At 48.2% G+C, this 19256-nt stretch overlaps 1 protein-coding gene across 2 annotated transcripts in view; it reads left to right on the forward strand.

The window, feature by feature from the left end:
* The window catches only part of B4GALT1 (beta-1,4-galactosyltransferase 1), a 50746-nt gene that overhangs the window by 26236 nt on the left and 5254 nt on the right, over positions 1–19256 (forward strand). For both annotated transcript variants that reach the window (XR_013829167.1, XM_079927374.1), the window contains exons 2-4: positions 1054–1289; positions 14877–15064; positions 17542–17664. Coding sequence is in view for 1 of the 2 variants with exons in the window: in XM_079927374.1 (XP_079783500.1) it covers positions 1054–1289; positions 14877–15064; positions 17542–17664 (547 nt within the window). In the remaining variant the exon portion in view is untranslated. The remainder of the gene's footprint in view (positions 1–1053; positions 1290–14876; positions 15065–17541; positions 17665–19256) is intronic.

The raw sequence follows: 19256 nt of genomic DNA on the forward strand, positions 1-19256 counted from the left end.
TGAGAAAGTCTGGCCTACAGGGAATACTGGGGACCTGGGTTCAAGTGTTGACTCTGTTCCCAATTCCCTGTGTGTCCCTAGGCTAGTCATCTTTCTCCTGCCCTCCCCATGTGTGCTGTGGCAGGGGTGGTTGTCAGACTTGGAGGAGTGAGGTCTTCTCTCAGCTCCACCTGTTTCTACTTAGGAGACGGGGACTTTCATGCCTGTATCTGGATCTTCACCCTTGCCTTTTCCTCTACTCCTAACCTGCCACTACCTCACAAGCCACCACCCACATCTCATCAATTTGTCTTCTGAGCCCAGAGCTCTCTTACTAACTTAGTTCTCTCATTTGGAGCCATGTTCTTCTAGGCCAGAAACTTTGGAGTTGCCCCTGACTTTTCCTCCCTTCTTCATCCCCTGCTGATTCTAAGCACTCTTCTTTGATGTTTGTTCTGGCTGTTTCTTCTCTCTGCTTCCGCTTAGTTCCTCCAGTCCCTACCCGTCGAGTTTGTTTCATCTGTGCATCACTTCCCTTCCTGAGACATGGGTTACTCATGCCACTCTCTGCCGCCTTGTAATTTCAGGCTCATTTCCTCCACAGGGACCTCCCCAACACACACGCACACTTTCCCCCGACTAGGTTAGGTTCAGAGAGATGATGTAAGTCATTTGTCCAAGGCCACACAGCTGGGAGGTGGCAGAGTTTCAACCTCAGGATTTCTGACCAAGTGCTTTCTCAGCCATGCTTTCTGATCCTTACTACAGCTTGTCAGGAAGTCTGAGCAGGAATTACTCCATTTCCATTTTTCAGTTGAGCAACATAGTCTGAGAGGAGTGGGTCCTAGGAAGGTGAAGTGCTTCAGGGTGACCAGCTGTCTGGGTTTGCCTGATACTGAAGGGTTTCCTGGGATGGTCAGTCATGCTAGTTCTGGACATGGGACCCAGTGCTGGGCCTGAGTGCCTTTTCCACAGCCACACTGCCTCCCAGGAGGAGATGCTTCCAGCGGTAGCGGCCTGGCCACCTGCAGAGTCCCGTGGCCTGATATCTTCTCCTTCCCTCCACCTCTCTAGTTGGCCCCATGCTGATTGAGTTTAACAAAGCTGTGGACCTGAAGCTTGTGGAGGAACAGAACCCGAAGGTGAAGGTGGGTGGTCGCTATACCCCCAAGGACTGCATCTCTCCTCACAAGGTGGCCATCATCATTCCGTTCCGCAACCGGCAGGAACATCTCAAGTACTGGCTGTATTATTTGCACCCAATCCTACAGCGTCAGCAGTTGGACTATGGCATCTATGTTATCAACCAGGTGAGGTCTGGGAAGGTGGAGGGAGGAAGGGAAGGAGTGTACACGTGTGTGCATGTGCGTGCGTGTGTGTGTGCACGCGTGCATGCGCGTGCTTGTGTACTCAAATATGTGAGTAATGAGGGGTGAAGGAATGGAAGTGATTTTTTAGACATCTGGCATTTTGCAACTCCACTACCACCCCCACCCCCCTCCTTATCTTGGTGCAAATGAGCTAAATGCCATACAGTGTTGTTTTGTTTTGTTTTTTCCCAAGAGTATAACTTTGGTGTTTCAAGTTTATCCTGAATACCTAAATTCCTATCTTTAGACTATAACCTCCCAGTTGGAATAACACATCTAACTTATCTGTATACCAAATTCCCTTGAAATTCATCTGAAGAGACAGGATGCATTTCCATTTCTAAAAGGTCCAGTGTCCATTTCATTTCAAGTTAAACTCTGGGTCTGCTTGTAGTAAGTTAGCTTGAGTAGTAAGATTACTAGCAGTTGACAGCTTCCATCAAAGTTGAGGGACTTGGTGGGCCTTCCTTGGACCAGAAGACTTGCTTAAGAAAAACCCTGCCATCAAGGAACACTTGTCTGATGCCAGTGAGCACGTGTTGACCATGGCAAGATTCAGGAGCCCGTTATTAAAGCAACGGCAGTGAGCGCCTGGGAGAGGAAGCCACCAGCACCAGGGGCCAGCAGAGATTACGAGGAACAGGCCACGCCAGCTGCATCTCCTTTCCCTCTTTGACAGTTGTTTTACCAGTAGATGAATGATACACTGTAGACACCGTGTCAGATCTTATTCATCAAGGCATCTGGTGGCCTCCCACAAATCTGCCTGAGCAGAGGAGAGACAGCTGTGGTCTGGATGGCATATAAACTAGATTAAAATATATACTTGGGTAAAGAGTGTAAAAGATAGTTAGTGATGATGCCAAGTTTTTGAATTTAGGTGATTGTGGTCAAGGAAGACTTGGTGTGGGCGCCCGGGGGGAGAATGCGTATCTATAGAAAGCTTGTATTTTAGGTGAATGTGAGATTTCCCTTCGATTATGAAGTCAAAACAAATATTGGACCAGTGAAATTTAGCCACTATCTTAAATTCCTATGACATGCTTATATAGATATTCCCCACGTTTCCAATAACAGATTTCCAAATGTCCTATACCAGCTCTTTGCTCCTGCCCGCCCCAGTCCAAGCTGGCAGAACAACTAAGCAAGCCAGCTTGGACCAGTGGCCCCGCTGTGCCGGCTGACACTGGACACTGCCTAAGATGGGGCTTCTCCCAAAGTGTGCTTTCCGAAATGAAGATCTGAGGCCAAGTGCATCTGAGGAATGCTGGACTGAACAACATGAAGCAGGTTTCATTCCTGCAGAGCCTTCAGTGTACTGGTGTACATTACAGCCTCCAGAAGGACTCCACACATAGTGTTTCCTGAGCTCATCTGACTGGAGAGCTGTTTTCCAAAAACCATCTCAAGCGAAGAGTGTTCCGTGAATTGAACGTTGGGGAAAGCAGGCCTACATTAACACCTCCTCCCCTCCCACCTTCTCACTTTCCCTAGGACACTGAGAAACACCCCCAATTCCTATCTTTTCCCACATGTATCTCAGCATCGGAAGTATTTTATTTTTCGTTTTTCAAACATTTACGTCTTTTTTTTCTTCTTCTTCTTTATGCAGGTTTTTAATTGTAAAATACGATATGCCTACTGAGAAGTGCACAGAACAAAACTGTCAATGTAACAAATAAAAAGAGGATACTTACATAACCACTACTCGAATCTGAAAGTATTGATACTTGTCAGCATCTTAAAAACCTCCCATCTCCTTTTCTCATCACAAGCTCCTTCCCTCTTCCCGGTTAAACACCATCCTCACTTCTTGACAATCATTTCCTTTAACCTGCATGCATCCCTAACAAAAGAGTTTAGTTTTGTCAACATCTAACTTTATTATTATTTTTCACACACACACTGTATTTTATTTTTACAAGAGAAAAGCATTGTAACATTTACTTCTTTTTTTCCTTTAGTCTTGTCTGTATTGTCATCTCTCCCCCACCCCATCCCCCCTACCCCTGCCCCAGTGCATGTCTTTTTGCTTCTTCATCTTTTCCTTCTCTTCCAAGGGTTAACTTTTCACCTTTGGTGAATAATTTCCTCTTTATCTCCCTCTCCCCCAGTTAATCTAATTTCTTCTGCTCCAGCTCCGCCCTGATTATTTCTTGGGGAAAATATGATCTGACTTCCAGGTAACCAAGTCATAAAGAAACTTGAAGTCTGCTCTGCCTTTCCAGTGAAGAATATCTTTGTATAAAGAACCCTAAGCCTTGAAAAGAAAGAGGTGGGAGGGGAAACATTTGGAGCGTGCCCCATCTACAAATTAGGACCTTCCTGTGTTCTCTGTTTTACTGTTATAGTAAGGGAAAGGGAGTTCATAGCATCTGGCTTGGGCTTTGTGTACCATTTGTTGAGCAAATAGGCTTCTCAGCGTCTTCCTGTCTCAGACACCCTGCTGTCACTTTGATGCTTCATTCACCACCACCCCCAACACATACCCCATTTAAGATGAGAAAGTGCTTAAAATAGGAGGGACCCCTGAGACATCTAGTCCAGGGCTTCTCAGACAGGTTTTTAAGAACAAAACCTCTTCCTGCCACTTTAAAATCCTCCACAGCCCCCATCCACAGTGGGTCACAATGGTGCTATTCTACTTGAAGTGGGGGCCATGTCCCCATCTCTGTCCCCTGACTTCCCCTTCAGTCTTTACTGGGATTCATGTGTACCCCTGAGGCCAGATAGTGTGAAAACTGTTCTATTTTGCAGCTGAGGAAACTGAGGCTCAGAGAGGGGAAGTGACGGGTAGGAAGCCACATAAGCCACAGTAGGGCTGCAGCTCAGAGGCCAGTCCCCGTCTCCTAGTGCCCTCTCAGTGCATCAGCACTAACTCCCTCCTCCAGGCCATTTAGTCCCTCCTTCTCAAAGCTGGGTGTCCAGGGCTGGGAGTGAGCACCAGGCTCAGGCTGCCTGGGTTCCGGCTCTGCTCCTTGCCAGCTCAGTGACCTTGGGCTTGAGTCCTTCACACCTTGGTTTCCTCAGTAGTGGGAAGGCAAGGTTTTAGTCCTTAGCACACAGGGCTGTGACGTACCTGGCACACAGTGAACCCTTGGTAAACATTAGCTGATTTGAGTTCCTTCTCCCCCCCCCGCCCCATCCTGTCCCCTTCTTCCTGCCTATTTTCTCTGCCCAGGACTGTGGTGATAAACTCTTTACTGCTCTCTCCCCGCCTCCTGCTTCACCCCCACTCAATACCAGCGTTGAGACCCTCCCTCCCACTTGTGTGGCCTCCGTGGGCTCAGATAATGCACTTAGGGACCACGGCAAGCCCACCAGCTTCTTCAGAGAAGGGTTGTGTCTCAAGCTCCACACACAGGGTGAGCTTTCATGGGCTTTTGTGGCTCCTACCCTGTCCGTACTAAGCTATTAACCACTTTCGTTTGGCTTAGTCCCCTCCAATCACCGTAATAACTTCCATCTCACAATAAGCGGGGTAGAGGTGGGTGGTGTGCTTTACCGGTTGAGTAAACCTGGAGAAGCAGCAGCATTGCTGTTGGTTCTGTGCCCAGCTCTCTTCCTGCCCTAGCCGGCTGGCATCTGAACATCCCATTAGCGTTCTGGCAGGTCCAGCCTCTCGGAGCCAAGGGTGCTTCTCTGAGGCACAGGTGTCCTGCCCAAGGTCCAGCACTGGGACCTTGGTGCGGAGGAGGACATCAAGACGTCGTAGCAGATGGGAGGTGGGGTGCACACTACACTTCTTCATACTTTAATTGGGAAAGGAAACCATAAAACCACCAAAGGTAAGGGGAAGGCAGGTTGCCACCATGGCAGCACTAGCCCTAAATAAGAAATACAGGATGTTTGTGGGATTAGCTGCCATGGGAATTAACAAACAGGTGAGGAATGCAGGCCAGCTGACCAGGTGGGCTCGTAATAACCATGGCAGCCCTTTGCCCCAGAAGCAGTGCCCAGGATCTGTCTCTCTGATTCTGTTTGTATATCCCCTGGTGCCTCTGATCTCACTCAGCTATCTACAATTTTTCTAGTTCCGGCCGTGTCATGCCCTCTCTAAACTCTTTAGTATGTCCCTGCTGTCCACAGGCGAGGGTCTAAAGGGCCTGAAGGCCTGAGCTTGGCATCTGAGGGAGGCCCTCTGCAGCCCACCCTGACCGACCTCCGGCCACCTCCTCTCAGGCCTTCTTCACACCTTTAGGCCACAGCCACGCTGGACTCGCCACCATCCCCGAGACACGCCCAGCTGCCCTCCTGCCCCTTTGCTTATGCTGCACCGTCCACCTTCCCCCTGCATGCCTCCCCTTCCCTCCTCTGGTTGCTCTCTTTCTGGCCACTATGGGAGGCCCTCCCCAGCCTTATTAGCTCTGTGAAGGCCTGGAGTGGAGAAGACTTCTCCATCCGAGCTGTCCCAGGCCACGTTGTGCTTTCTAGTGAGGCGGGGAGAGTGGAGGGATGATTCCCTGTGTGCATGCTCTCCCCACCCAGCAGCCCCTAGACTCAGGTCTGACTTGCTCGTCTCCCTGACCACGCAGCTCCATGCACGGTCCACTGCAGGGTCAGGGTTTGGAGCACGGAGTTGCTTCCTATGGCTCCTGCCCTTTTACTTACACCTGCTCTCAGGACCCCTTGCTCTGGGTTCTCTGGAGAGGTCTGTGTCTCTTAGAAGTCAAGCCTCCTTTCCCCTCCAGGCCAGGTCATGACCCTTGGGAACCTGCACAGCCTTCTCCCTCTGCTCCCTCCCCCGGGCCTCTCCCCAAAGCTTCCTGTCCCTAGTGGACCAGGGGTGACCTCCCTTTTCAGGAAAAATGCAGAGAACCTACTCTAAGCCCTGTGGTATTTGATGGTCATAAAACTTTGTGGTCTTTGGGACTGAACCTCTTTCACGGTCTCACTTTGAATTTTGACCCTAACAGCCCCTCAGTGAGGCAATGGGTACCCCCACCGTCCCTGCTGAGGGAAGGCTTCGGAGGTGAGCAGGTTGCTGGGGGTCCCGTGATGGCTGGGTGGCAGAGCTAAGATTTGGACAGAAATCACCCGAGGCCTAAGGAATGCCTCACCTTGCCACGTGTGTTCCCCCTCACTGGGGAACAGCTCCACGTCCACTTGGTAATGCCCCCATGAGTGCCACTGGGTCACGAGAGGGGGGGCAGCAGCTTTGGAGTAGCAGCCTCAGAACCTTCTGGAAGGCTTGTGCAATTGTCATGCTTACAGGTAAAACCTGGCCTGAAAGGGAGCCCCAGCTCGCACCTGAGGAGTCTCCGTCTAGCTTTGGAATTTTTTCCCTCTTCCTTTTCATCTGTACACAGTCGTGAGGTGATTCTAGGCTGCTCGTCTGAGACCAGGTTTGGGCAGGTTTGGAGACCACCCTTTGCACGCTCAGTGAGTGAGAGCATCTGTCACCACCCCTCAGCAGCTTACCTCTGTCACTGGGCCAGGCAGCTGGTTCCTAAATGAGGCCAAGACGAATTAGAGTGAAGCAGGCTCGTGAGGACAGCTGCCTGGTCCTGAGGCCCCCCTGGTTTGGTTTCATCTTGACTGTGTCTATTTACCATCACCCCTTCCATTTCCTGCCCGAGCTGGTAGCACCCAGATTGATGTGTGCAGGAGTGGGGCTCGGGAGGGGTGAGGCCAGTCCTGTTCTGTAGCACCCCCTGCTGCGGATATCTGTACCCTACCTGCTTGCGTGCTGCCCCAGTGATTGGTCGTTTCCTTTGCTGTGTTTTTTTCCCCTCTCTCTGTCCTGTGGCTCGCTCCAGTCTCCTGGGGAATGTGTAGAAGCACTTTCAGGTACTCGCAGAGCTGGGGAATTGCCTCCCTGGGCATTGTTCTGGGAAATGTCATTTTCTCTGTTCACCGTTGACTTCGTGACAGGGAATGACAGCTTATTAGGAATTTGCCTTTGCCCTGGAACAAGGGTGGTCACAGCCTAGACGTTTGCCTCTCCTCCTTGCGTCTCTCCCTTGCAGCCATCTTTGTCTCTTTGTTCTTTTTCTTTTTTTTTCCTTCTAGTGGGGGCCTTTTGCTTTTATTTGTTAATCCTGTTTGTAGCAAAGCAAGCTGAAGGAGGACCTCCTCTCTGTGATCTGCTTCTTGCTCTCCACCTACTTCCTCTTCTGTGCCCTTCACCTCCTAGAGAGAGAAAGAAAGAGAGGAATGCCGACCTAACTACTGCTGTGACTGCTGCTGCTGCTGCCACCACTGCTGCCACCCTGGTAATGTCCACATGCCCCCAAATCCAACCCAGAGCCCAGGCCCTGCTGGTCAGGGGGAAGCTGTGTAAATAATCCTGAGAGGATGCCGTCTCGAGCCCTGGGGTCTCCCGGGCAAGGCCACGGCCTCTGTGGGCTCACTCAGAAATGCTGAGGCTGGTGGGAGCCAGCCTGTTGTGCAGAGGTCGAAGAGACTTTGCCTTAAAATCAAGCCACAGTTGTGCTCATACTGTATGTGTATATACTTTTGTATCTTGCTCTTTTTCTTAAATTCTGTATCATCAGCATCTTCCCATGTTATTTCATAGTCTTCATAATCATCACTTTCCATGCCGTCATAGTAGTTGAACATGTAGTGCTACCATAATTAACATAGACATTCCTATATTAGAAGACATTTAGATAATTTCCACTTTCTCACTAGTGTAAATAATACTGTAATGAACATCTTTCAGTCTGCAGCTTATTCTGTGTTTGCTTCTTCCACATTTAGATTCATTTCCCCAGGCTAGATTTCAGATACGAGACTATGGGTTCAGAAATGGTTTAAACATTTTTCTGGTTCGTAACATAAGTGGCCAAATTGCTTTCTGAAAAAGAAGTCTTTATTTTCTAAGTGTTTTTCTGCAGAAAATATCATCTCAGTGCCTTGCGCCCTGGGAGAGAGGCAGGCATCCTGCTGTGGCTGCTGTTGAGCTGGGGTTTTAAAACTGTTCTCTGTGTTTACCTTGCCCAGAATCCCTGCTAAGCTGTTCTATTAGCTCAGTTCTCTCTGAAGGTACCTTATGGCTCTGACGTGTGTCCTAGTCTAGGAGAGGCCAAGGGTGTGCTCACTCTTGGGACTAATTACTTTGGCAAACAGAGAACCACCTCCTCAGCACCCTGAACCTGAAAGGGCCCGTTTCCTTCACTTGCTGGGAGAAGGGCTTAAGTCTCAGATCAGGTTTTACTGAGGGCCCTGTCCAAGCTCAGGGCTACCATATTATTATGGTTCAAAGCCTGAGACCCAACTGTTGTGAAATCCTGGGTGAGTGGATATTTGCCCTCCACAAACTCAGCATTTGTATAATCCCAGTAATTCTCTGGAGATCACCTCTCAGCCAGCCTGTCTACCATCCCAAGGCCTGCAGGTCAGTCCTGCCGCAGGGCTGCCCAGCCAGAGCTTCCTCTGCTTTCCTACCACCCATTGGGCCTAGGTCTTTCCTTTTGGCATCTGAGTGGGCACAGAAAAGTATGAAAGAGGGTATTTCTGCAAACATTTGCACTGCCTGCAGACCTGCCTCTGGATCTGTGGGCTTGAGAGCCTGTGGGTTACTGTCGGGGGTGGCTTTGTGATGGGCAGGGCACGTGTACAGCAGCAAAATTGTCTCTCCCATCACATAGAAATTCTGATTCTTTGAGACCCTGGGCTTCCGGTTGATGTTTCCAACCTCACTGCTGCTGTGTCTCTTGGTGGAGGAGGGGCCAGGTATAGTCAGCCCCCAAGCCATCATGGTCGGGGGATATGTGTGCTGGTGTACACACTGGGGCCTGACATCCAGGGAAGCCAGGGTGGTTTGGTGGATCTTCTAGAGACTGTTAGAACTTGTACAACTGGGGCTGTGGTTTTCTGTAGTTGGTCATCTGTCCCCTGTTGCAATCAGGGAAAGGCTGCTCTTGCCATAACCACAGGATTTGCCTGGGGATTAGACCAGATTCTGGTACCTTTTCTGAAAGCCCCACAAAGGCTGCTTGCAGGTGCAGTACACAGGCCGAGGGAGCAGATGAGGCATGAAATGGGGAAGTGGAATCCTTGCCTTAGCCCTTCCGGGGAGGCGTTCTCTGCTTGCCCAATGCCATTGCCTCGTCTCCGATGTCTCTCACATGAATCATGCAACAGCTTCCAAACTGCCCTCATTTGGGGAGTAGGGCACAAATCCCTCCTTGACGCACAAAGCATAATTCTTGTTTAAAACCTCAAGGGCTCCTGAATAAAAGATGAAACCTTGAGTATTTTAGCAGAGTTCCCCGCCTCCCTCTCCCCCACCATGTTTTGGTCCACGTCCACCTTCGTGTCTTATTCTGGCTTTCCCAGTCTGTATTTCTTGTAGTTCCTTGAATGCTCTGTTTTCCTAACAGCCTTTACAAATGCTGCTCGCTCTTCTAGGAATATTCTTCTCATGCCACCCAACTAAACTTGGCTAACTTCTTCGAGGCCTTCTCTGATTTTCTAGAATTGGGTTTGTGTTTCCACCTCCACTTCTCCATATGTGCCGGGCTTCAGAGCTCCTTCTCTTCCCTCCCGGGTAACTGTCCACCCTAAAGAGCTCATCGCCCCATAACAATTGCCTGTTTAATTTGGAACTCCTTGAAAGCAAGGCTTGTGTCTTTTCTTTTTCTGTCTCCCTACTGCTAAGCATGGACTAGACACCCAATAAATGACAAGAATGATATATGAGAAAGAGGGAGAAACAGGACCCTCTGGTCCTCTCCTGTCTCTGGAGCTGGCTTTTCTTTCTTTTTTGACAATCACTTAATTGAGATATACCATACAATTTACCTATTTAAAGTATATAACTCAGCGGCTTTTTAGTATACTCAGAGTTGTGCATCTGTCACCACAATCAGTTTTAGAACATTTTCATTAAGCCAAAAAGAAAAAAAAAAACACCCTGTACTTCTTAGCTACCAATTCCTCCATTCCTTCCAGCCCTAGTGGCCACTAATCTACATTCTGTCTCTATGGATTTGCCCGTTGTGGACATTTCATATAAATGGAATCTTATATGTGATCCTTCGTGACTGGTTTTTTTCACTTAGCATGGTGTTTAAAATTTTTTGGTGGATGTGTTTTCATTTCTCTTGGGTATATACCTGGGAGTAGAATTGCTGGATCATATGGTGACTCTTTGTTTATCCATCTGAGGAACTCCAGACTGTTTTCCAAGATGGCGGCACCATTTTATATTCCCACTAGCAGTGTATGAGGATTCTGTTTTCAGTGGACATACTACTTGCCTTCCCTTATGTTTAGTATAAATGAGGGCTCTAGAAAAAGGTTTTAATGCCCTGGAGAGCCATCTGATGCTTTTTAAAAATTTATTTATTTATTTATTTTTGGCTTTGTTGGGTCTTCGTTGCTGCGCACGGGCTTTCTCTAGTTGCGGCGAGGGGGGCTACTCTTCGTTGCGGTGCGTGGGCTTCTCATTGTGGTGGCTTCCCTTGTTGCGGAGCGCGGGCTCTAGGCGCGTGGGCTTCAGTAGTTGTGGCTCAGGGGCTCCAGAGCACAGGCTCAGTGGTTGTGGCGCACGAGCTTTGTTGCTCCGTGGCATGTGGATCTTCCCGGACCAGGGCTCGAACCCCTGTCCCCTGCATTGGCAGGCAGATTCTTAAGCACTGTGCCAACAGGGAAGCCCCATCTGATGTTTTTTAAGACATTTGTCCCTGCCGCCCAGATGTGCCAGAAGGGCACTGGGTTTGCTGCGTGAAGAGTCTAAGGGTGTAGACCCTGCCAGGCTTCCCACCTCACGCCTCCTCCCTCTACCCCAGGCCAGCACGCCTGACCAGGCCCAGGCTTCTGTCCTCTCTGGATTGATCGTTGTTGGCTTCGCTTGACTGATACACCCATTCTCAGGATTGTGTGCCCCGTCATAAACAGTTTACAGGCTTTTCTGCACGCTTTGGTCAGTGAGATAGTTGCCCTGTCCAGCTGTGGGAACGTCATATTGTTTTTTGGCCTTTCTTCTTTCTCCCTGTTCTCTCCCTCTGTTAAGCGGGGCCATTCCTAGAAGGAATGGATAAGTATAACTAACTCTTGTCTATCAGTGTAAGATGAAGCCTGCACTTAAAAAGCTCGGCCTTTCAGAGGGACACCTGCTCCCAGTGCACCAACTTCTCTATGCTGAGTATGACTTCCCAAGCTTATCACACATCTCTCAAGGTCTCTCTGACTTTTTTCTGCTGCTATAGAGGTCCTGATCATATGAGCCACAGGCTAACTCACTTGAGCCTTAATCCTTTTTAAAAACCCATTCCCCCATCAGAGAAGCAGGATTTGGGAGGAATCTTAAAGCTGATTAGGAGGGACACATACAAACATGAGAGAAGGAGGAGTCTCCAGGTTGGATCTGAAAAGGTCTGACTGTTCAAGGTGGATGGGAAAACCTACTCCGGTGATAATGAGAGTAGCTGCCATTCGTTCATTGCCAGGCAGTGTGCTAAAGCCTTTTCATGCATTGTCCCTTTGAACACAACTCATCTGTTTTCATCCCTGTGCCCAAATGAGGAAATGGAGGCCTAGTCCCAAAGTCATATAGCTAATAAGTGAAGAAGCTGGCATTCCTGGGATAAGAGTGCATGTGTCTGTCACAATTGTGTATTTGGCTTTGCCAGACAGTAGGTGCTTGACCAGTGTTTCCCTGAGTGCATAAAGTAGTGGCTGCACTGGATGAATGTGCCCGATGAAGAGGGGCGGGAATGAGAGCTGGGTGTCTTCCTATTCCCTGGAGAGGAACGAGAACCTCCTGTTAATCGTGGTGATTGGCAGACTGCCCAGGGCCTTTCTTATCCAGAAAGTTACCCAAGGTGTTGTACCATTTCATCCAAAGAAGCCTAGAACTGACTTTTCTATAATCCCAGGGGAGGAAGAGAACACACACACACACACACACACACACACACACACACACACACACACACACACACACACACACACACACACACACACACACACACTTTCCTAATCTACCGTTCTGCTGCTCTGGTGTTCCTAGGGGCCCTGGTAGGTACACCTGCAAAAGTGTACCCTGCCCTTTCCAGCTCCCAGGATCCCACAGGTGAGGCTAGGCTAAGAGGGAGGATGGGAGGAATGATGTATAGTTTTGGGTATTTTGGAAAACTGCCTCACTAGTTGTAAGTGTGGGCCAGACACTGCAGCACCTTATTGAGCTGAAGGAGTTGTTACGCCACACACGTGGAAAGGGGTAGAACAGGTCTGCTCCTTAGGTTTCTCTTCCAGGCTTCCACTGGTCTTGGGGTTTGGCACCAGAGGTGCCCACTCATAGTTCCATATTTCTAGTTCCCGAGAGAGGAGAATGCTTAGCGTAGTCTCATTCAGGCATCTGCTTAGATCAAACAGTCGTGGCCAGTAGGCCAGGTCCTGTGGTTCAGACATGGCCACCAACACCCTGCTCCTGTTATTGGGGAGTGGACCAAGAGAAGGGAGCGTTGGGCAGCCACCCTTGGGGCCCTGCTACACAGCTGGGAAAAGGCTTTGTTGGAATATTGCCTTTTCACTTGTTGGAAGAATGTTCAATGGGGCTGAATTTTATCTCACAATGTTAGAGAACGCTATCTCTTTTAGAGTCTTTATGGGGCAGGAGGAGGAAGATGGTACAGGCCTCTCTCCCCTCACTGGGAGGTAGAAGGGTGTGGGAGGAATGAAGTTAATCTGATTTGGGATGAAGGTTGTTACAAGACTGTTGAGATGATTAAGTGATGCACCATGCTTGAAAAGTACTTACCTGTGCCTGGTGTATCATATCCCCCAGAGAATATTAGCAATGTGTTATTGTAATAATTCCAACAACTTCATATTCTTCATATGCACTTCCTAAACTTCGGCTGTTTTTTTTTTTTTTTTTTTTTTTTTGACCTCATGACTTACACAGAATTAGCTGAAGGCAGAATTCTAAATGATTCTTAACTGGTGAGGCAGCCAGAGAACACCCTGAGTGCCACAGGGCACAGCCTTCTCCCTTTACCACGCATGGTGAGAAAGCTTTGTCACAGACTGAAGAAAGGAGCTCTTGTGTAAGATGTTTCATTTACTCTTCTGGGCTGCTTTTTCTGACTTTCTGGTACTTGTCTTTCTCAAGTGGTTTGTTTCCCTGAGTCACCCTCCTGAGACAGGGGGCTGTGGCACTGTCTGTGCTCTCCGTACTCACACAGGCAGCCTGGTGGAGTCCTGGAGAGAGGATATTCAGCATTCTACCTTTGAGACTGTATAGCTACTGCAGGCCCTTCTGGGGCACATTTTTTCCCCAAAGTAGAGGGCCCTGATCTTGTTGATCCCAAGAGATATTGGGAACGAGCACTCAGTGAGGATTCCAGGGTGTTGGGCTCCAGCACCAGCTGTGTCATTTATGTGGCCTTAGTTTCTTCATGGCAACATTGGGAGAATTCTGGCCAGGATGAGAGCATGGGTATGGAAGGGCTTGTGAACTAAGTGTAAGGGTGGCTGTGTCGATGCTGTTACTATCCTTACTAACCTGGGGTCATGGGAATTGGTAATTGGTAAGAGCACAGAGACCCATGGTGGTGACCCTGAGGGGCCCCTTAGGTCGGAGTCTCCCAAAAGGATTGCCATCTGCCATTGTATGTTGAAGTCCATCTTTGGTCTACTCATCCATCCGTCCATCCACCCATCCATCCATCCATCCAGTGGTTATTTACTGAGATATTATTCTATGCCAGGCAGTATTCTAGGCAGTGGGTGAATAAAAAGTAAAAAATTCCAGCCTTCATTGACCTTATGTTCTAGTAGGGGGAGACTGGAAATAAACAAGAGAATTAAATAAAATGTGAAGTACCTTTGCACCAACACACTTGATTCTGGGGGACCCGATGGTTGGCACCCTGAAGCAGGTGTCCTCCTCGCTCGTACACACTGTGTCTATCGTGCCGAGGATCACACTGCTCCCCACTCTACACTTTGAGCACTGCGAGGGCAGAGGTTGATTTGGGTTTGCCGTATTTCTCTGGTACCTAGTTTAGTGACAAACACCTGGAAGGCACACAATGTGGTGATCAAACCATAGTCAACCACACAAAGCAGGTAGAAGTGAAAAAGTCCCATGGTCACCAGTTACCTGAGTGACCCACAATTAGCTTCTATATACTATATGAATAAATGACATGTATCTTTAAATGCCTTTCACCTAACAATACCATCTTGATGATCATTTCCTTTTAGAGCCTCCTTATTTTTTGTAAACAGCTCTATTCCATTGTATGGCTGTACCATGGTTTATTTAAGCAGTTTCCTGGTCATGCTTACGTCATTGCTTGCAATCTTTTGTGTTGGTGAACGTGTGATGAACAGAGTGAACACGTTCACCTGTCATTTGCACACTTGCAAGTCCTACAGGATAACTCCTAGAAGTGGGATTGCTGATTCAGGGAATGCCATTCGGTATTGAGTTGTAAAGTGAGGGCAGAAAATGAGGCCCAAGATTGGTCTAATGACCACGTGGAGTGGACAAGTCACCAGTCCCCATGAGCGTTCTGCTCAAAGGCCTTATAGCATCTGATACCACTTTTTTTGTTTCTGCACCAGGCTGGAGAATCCATGTTCAACCGTGCGAAGCTCCTCAACGTTGGCTTTAAAGAGGCCTTGAAGGACTATGGCTACAACTGCTTTGTGTTTAGTGACGTGGACCTCATTCCAATGAACGACCATAACACCTACAGGTGTTTTTCACAGCCACGGCACATTTCTGTAGCAATGGATAAGTTTGGATTTAGGTAAGAGATGTTCACCGGAATCTGCAGAAAACACATTTGTCTCTTATGTGACAACTAGGGAACGCAATTCCTCCAGCCCAGGAGGAGTGCCTCTTAGGCTCTGGAGGAGAATGCCTCCTCTGAGAACTGGGTGCTTTTTAAGCCCATAGTCAGTTATTATTTAAGGAGGAAAATGGAGTCCAGAAACGCCCATACCTCTGCACATCCAGGCAAGAAGAGTTTTTATATTTGGGATGGTGTTCGTCTTTAGGCTCCAAACAGCAGCTGTATTACCTCACTTTCTTCTCTCCCCTTCCCCACACAGTTTGGGAAACAAATTGGAATCATCTTCCCCCAGTAAATTCTTGGGCTTGGATACTTCAGTAGATGTTCCTTGGCACTTTAAGAAGGAACATGGTTTGGTGTCCCTGCAAAGCACAGGCTTCTGCTCAAACACTGGGGCTCAAACTTCTCCACCAAAATGCCTCTTGTGAGGAAGCTGGCTGAAGCCTGTCCCCAGGAGCAGCAGTGTTATCTAAAGCACATTGTCACAGGTGGAAAATAGCCTGGTAGTCCATTTTTTTTTTTTAATCTTAAAAAAGAAATTTGCATTTTGTTCCGTAATTTAGCCACGTTTGTATCAACACAAAATTGTTTTAAGTCACCTGTCAGTTGAGAACCCTGAGCTCTCCCTCCCTGTTCTGAGTCAACACGGGAGCTCTGGGAAGCTGCGCTGTGGGTACCCGTGTGCTAGGCATCCCTGGCCTTGGCTGACTACCGCAGTGTGGCGGGCCTCTGCCACCCAGCAATGCCTTGGTTTAGATACAACAACTTCTTTCAGACTCATTTATTCTCATCGTTCCTTTCTGTCCTCCCTTGCTGGGAGCATGAGAGCTGTGAGATGAATGTAGGTATGCTCTGAAGTCCTTCCTCCAAATTAAAGGCATTCAGACCATAAACTTACTGTCTTAAAGGGGGGAAATTTGACTACAAACGGCACTCTGTACCCTCCTATCTTCCCTCTCTCCCTCCCTGTTTGTGTATCTTCTTCCCTTTGAGATACACCAGCTCTTCTGAGTTCCTCCCTTGAAGCGTGGTGGTGCTTACCTAATTCTTTACCACAGCATCGTGTTTGTTTTACCCAGAACTAGTTAGGCTTGGGAGACGGGGCAGGTAGATAAGAGAAAGCAGCAGAGACAAGAAAACCAAATCTTGTCAAAATAGCATATACTTCCCCCTTGAAGTGGCTAAGAGTCCATTTCTATAAGAACACTGATTATGAAGAAGCCTTAATGGCCTGGCTACCTCTGGTTCAAACCCTCACATTACAAGTGCAGACTGTAATGTGCGGTATGCCAAAGGGGGATGACTTGGCACTTAAATGATGACACCTATTTACAAGTAGATTATTTTTGATTTGTTAAAGCAGGCTCCCAGGGATCTTTGCTTGTGTATGCTTACAGTCAGAATTCCGGAATATATTTGAAAATAATAATTGCATCTTTTTTTCATATGTTCTATATGGTTTGGCTGACTTCCCCCTCAAAGTCTGAGTTAGAGTTTTCCTTCATTAGTGTGATGGGTTTTGGTCTCTTTGGATTACAGTAAGAGCCCAAGTGTGGTTTGGAGCTGCACACAGGGTTGTCACAAAACAGCAAGCTTTAAAAGACCCACAGGAAGGCCTTTGCTTGGCCTCTAGGCATGTCCAGGTTCTTAACATTTCTTGTCAGTTCTTCCTCTGCGTCCCTCAGGAGTCCACAATTCATAACCACTAAAACATTGAAATACAAAAAGGTTTGGAAGGATGAGAGCCCAGATGCCCTACTCCTTGAAAATGTGTCAAAATAGATTCACCATTATACATTTTGCTAAGTCAGGATATGGTAGAATTTTCCAAGAAAATTTTATTTTAGCAAATTTTCAGAAATGCTGTCTTGACTGTTGGGGTCAGTGTTGAAGCCAGTATATCTCTGGAAGAATGAAAGCTAGACTGTAGATGGGCTGGGGGTGGAAAGCGGGGGTTGGCAGGGTGGGCACAGGAGACTCTAAAGCAGTTGCAGTTTCTAGGACCTTCTGGACAAGGATTTCCTGTGCAGGAGCAAGCAAGACACATGGGAAGCAGGTTCCTGAGTGGTGCAACAGAACTGGGCTTATGTTCTTGTCACAGACTGATTTTCTAGATAACCACAGGGGCAACACAATGTTCTTAGAAAGAGCAAGATTCTACTTTCTGGTATCTGTGTCTTCTCTAAGATAATCTTGAGTCTGATCTGAAAACAAAGCAAACAAGGAGAACCCGCATAAATCCCTAATTTAAAAGTTCCAGAGAATAAAAATAACTTTAGAAGTGTTTCTATTTTGAACAAGCTTTATTTCAAAAAGTCAAAACTTACTAACCACTGGTCGTGTGTGTGTGTGTGTGTGTGTGTGCGTGTGCGTGTGTGTGTGTGTGTGTGTGTGTGTGTGTGTGTGTTTTGGTTTTTGTTTTTTTCCCCCAGCCTACCTTATGTGCAGTATTTTGGAGGTGTCTCTGCTCTAAGTAAACAACAGTTTCTCACCATCAATGGATTTCCTAATAACTACTGGGGCTGGGGAGGTGAAGATGATGACATTTTTAACAGGTAATGGTCACGAATTAGATCTCTTTCTTCCGTGTCTCCCTTCACTTCTGGTCTCTCTACCAGTGCTTGGTTATTCTGCAAGGATTGACCCTCAGGAGGAATGCAGCTCCCGCCCAGCCCAAATTCTTAGGTGTGCCCTGCTCTAGGTGCTATAGGTGATAAAGAGTGTCTTTAGGTGGGACTTCCCTGGTGGCGCAGTGGTTAAGAATCTGCCTGCTGGGCTTCCCTGGTGGCGCAGTGGTTGAGAGTCCGCCTGCCGATGCAGGGGACGCGGGTTTGTGCCCCAGTCCAGGAGGATCCCACATGCCGCAGAGTGGCTGGGCCCGTGAGCCATGGCCGCTGAGCCTGCGCGTCTGGAGCCTGTGCTCCTCGACGGGAGAGGCCACAACAGTGAGAGGCCCGCGTACCGCAAAAAAAAAAAAAAAAAAATCCGCCTGCCAATGCAGGGAACACGGGTTCGAGCCTTGGTTCGGGAAGATCCCACATGCCGCGGAGCAACTAAGCCCGTGCACCACAACTATTGAGCCTGCGCTCTAGAGCCTGCGAGCCACAACTACTGAAGCCCGCGTGCCTAGAGCCTGTGCTCCACAACAAGGGAAGCCACCGTAATGAGAAGCCTGCGCACCGCAACGAAGAGTAGCCCCTGCTCTCCGCAATTAGAGAAAGCTCACGCCCAGCAATGAAAACCCAACGCAGCCAAAATAAATTGAAAAAGTGTCTTTAGGAAAAGTAGCTTCTGTGATTTTTGCATTACCCTTTTGGAAAATGTACAATAAGAACCATGTGAAGGGGTGAATTTACTTTGACTCATGCTATATGGCCGTCCACACCCTGGGCCTCTTTGTAAGCTGGTAAACCTTTATCATGTGAGTTGTCATCACAGATGGTAAAAAACCATTTGTCCGTGGCATTTGAAACCACATTCTGCTCACTTCTTCCTGGCAATGGAATTTTCAACCCTGCTGGCTGCAGGCAGAAAGCACCTTCTCCCTCTGGGAGCCAGTCTGAACTTGTCACTGAGTTTGATATCAGAATACACCCTAGTGCCTTTCTGAATTGGAGTATGTTAATTGGATAATTAACGGAAGGTGTCTGTCAGAGCAGCACCCAAAGTCATTTAAGGTTAGCTTCGTGTGGGAACTTGACATCAACCCAAGTCTTTAATACAGGCCTTGAAGAAAACGTTTTGGAGTGTCCAGATTTGTTATCAGTACGCAGAGCACTGGGCCAGGAAGGCCCAGTGAGGAGGAGGACACTGAAGCCCTGAGCAGGGAGTCCAGACAGAAACAAACCTGCTTTCACAGCACCACACCTGGCAGCTGGGCCCGTATGATGGTGTACAGGGCTGCTGTGATGCACAGACCTGAGTGATCAGAAAGGCTGGCAGGAGCGAGCCCCGAGGACGGACTTCCGAGGGTGGAGGGACTAGAAGATGAGTGGTCTGTGGGGGAGCTTTCTTCTCTCCCTTTTTCAGTTTTTTTTATTTTTTAAGTTGAGGTATAGTTGATGTACAGTGTATATGTTTCAGGTGTACCATAGTGATTCACAATTTTTTTTCTTTTTTTTCGGTATGCGGGCCTCTCACTGTTGTG

The sequence above is a fragment of the Stenella coeruleoalba genome, assembly GCF_951394435.1.
Source record: "Stenella coeruleoalba genome assembly, chromosome: 7".
In the NCBI taxonomy this organism is placed as follows: domain Eukaryota; kingdom Metazoa; phylum Chordata; class Mammalia; order Artiodactyla; family Delphinidae; genus Stenella; species Stenella coeruleoalba.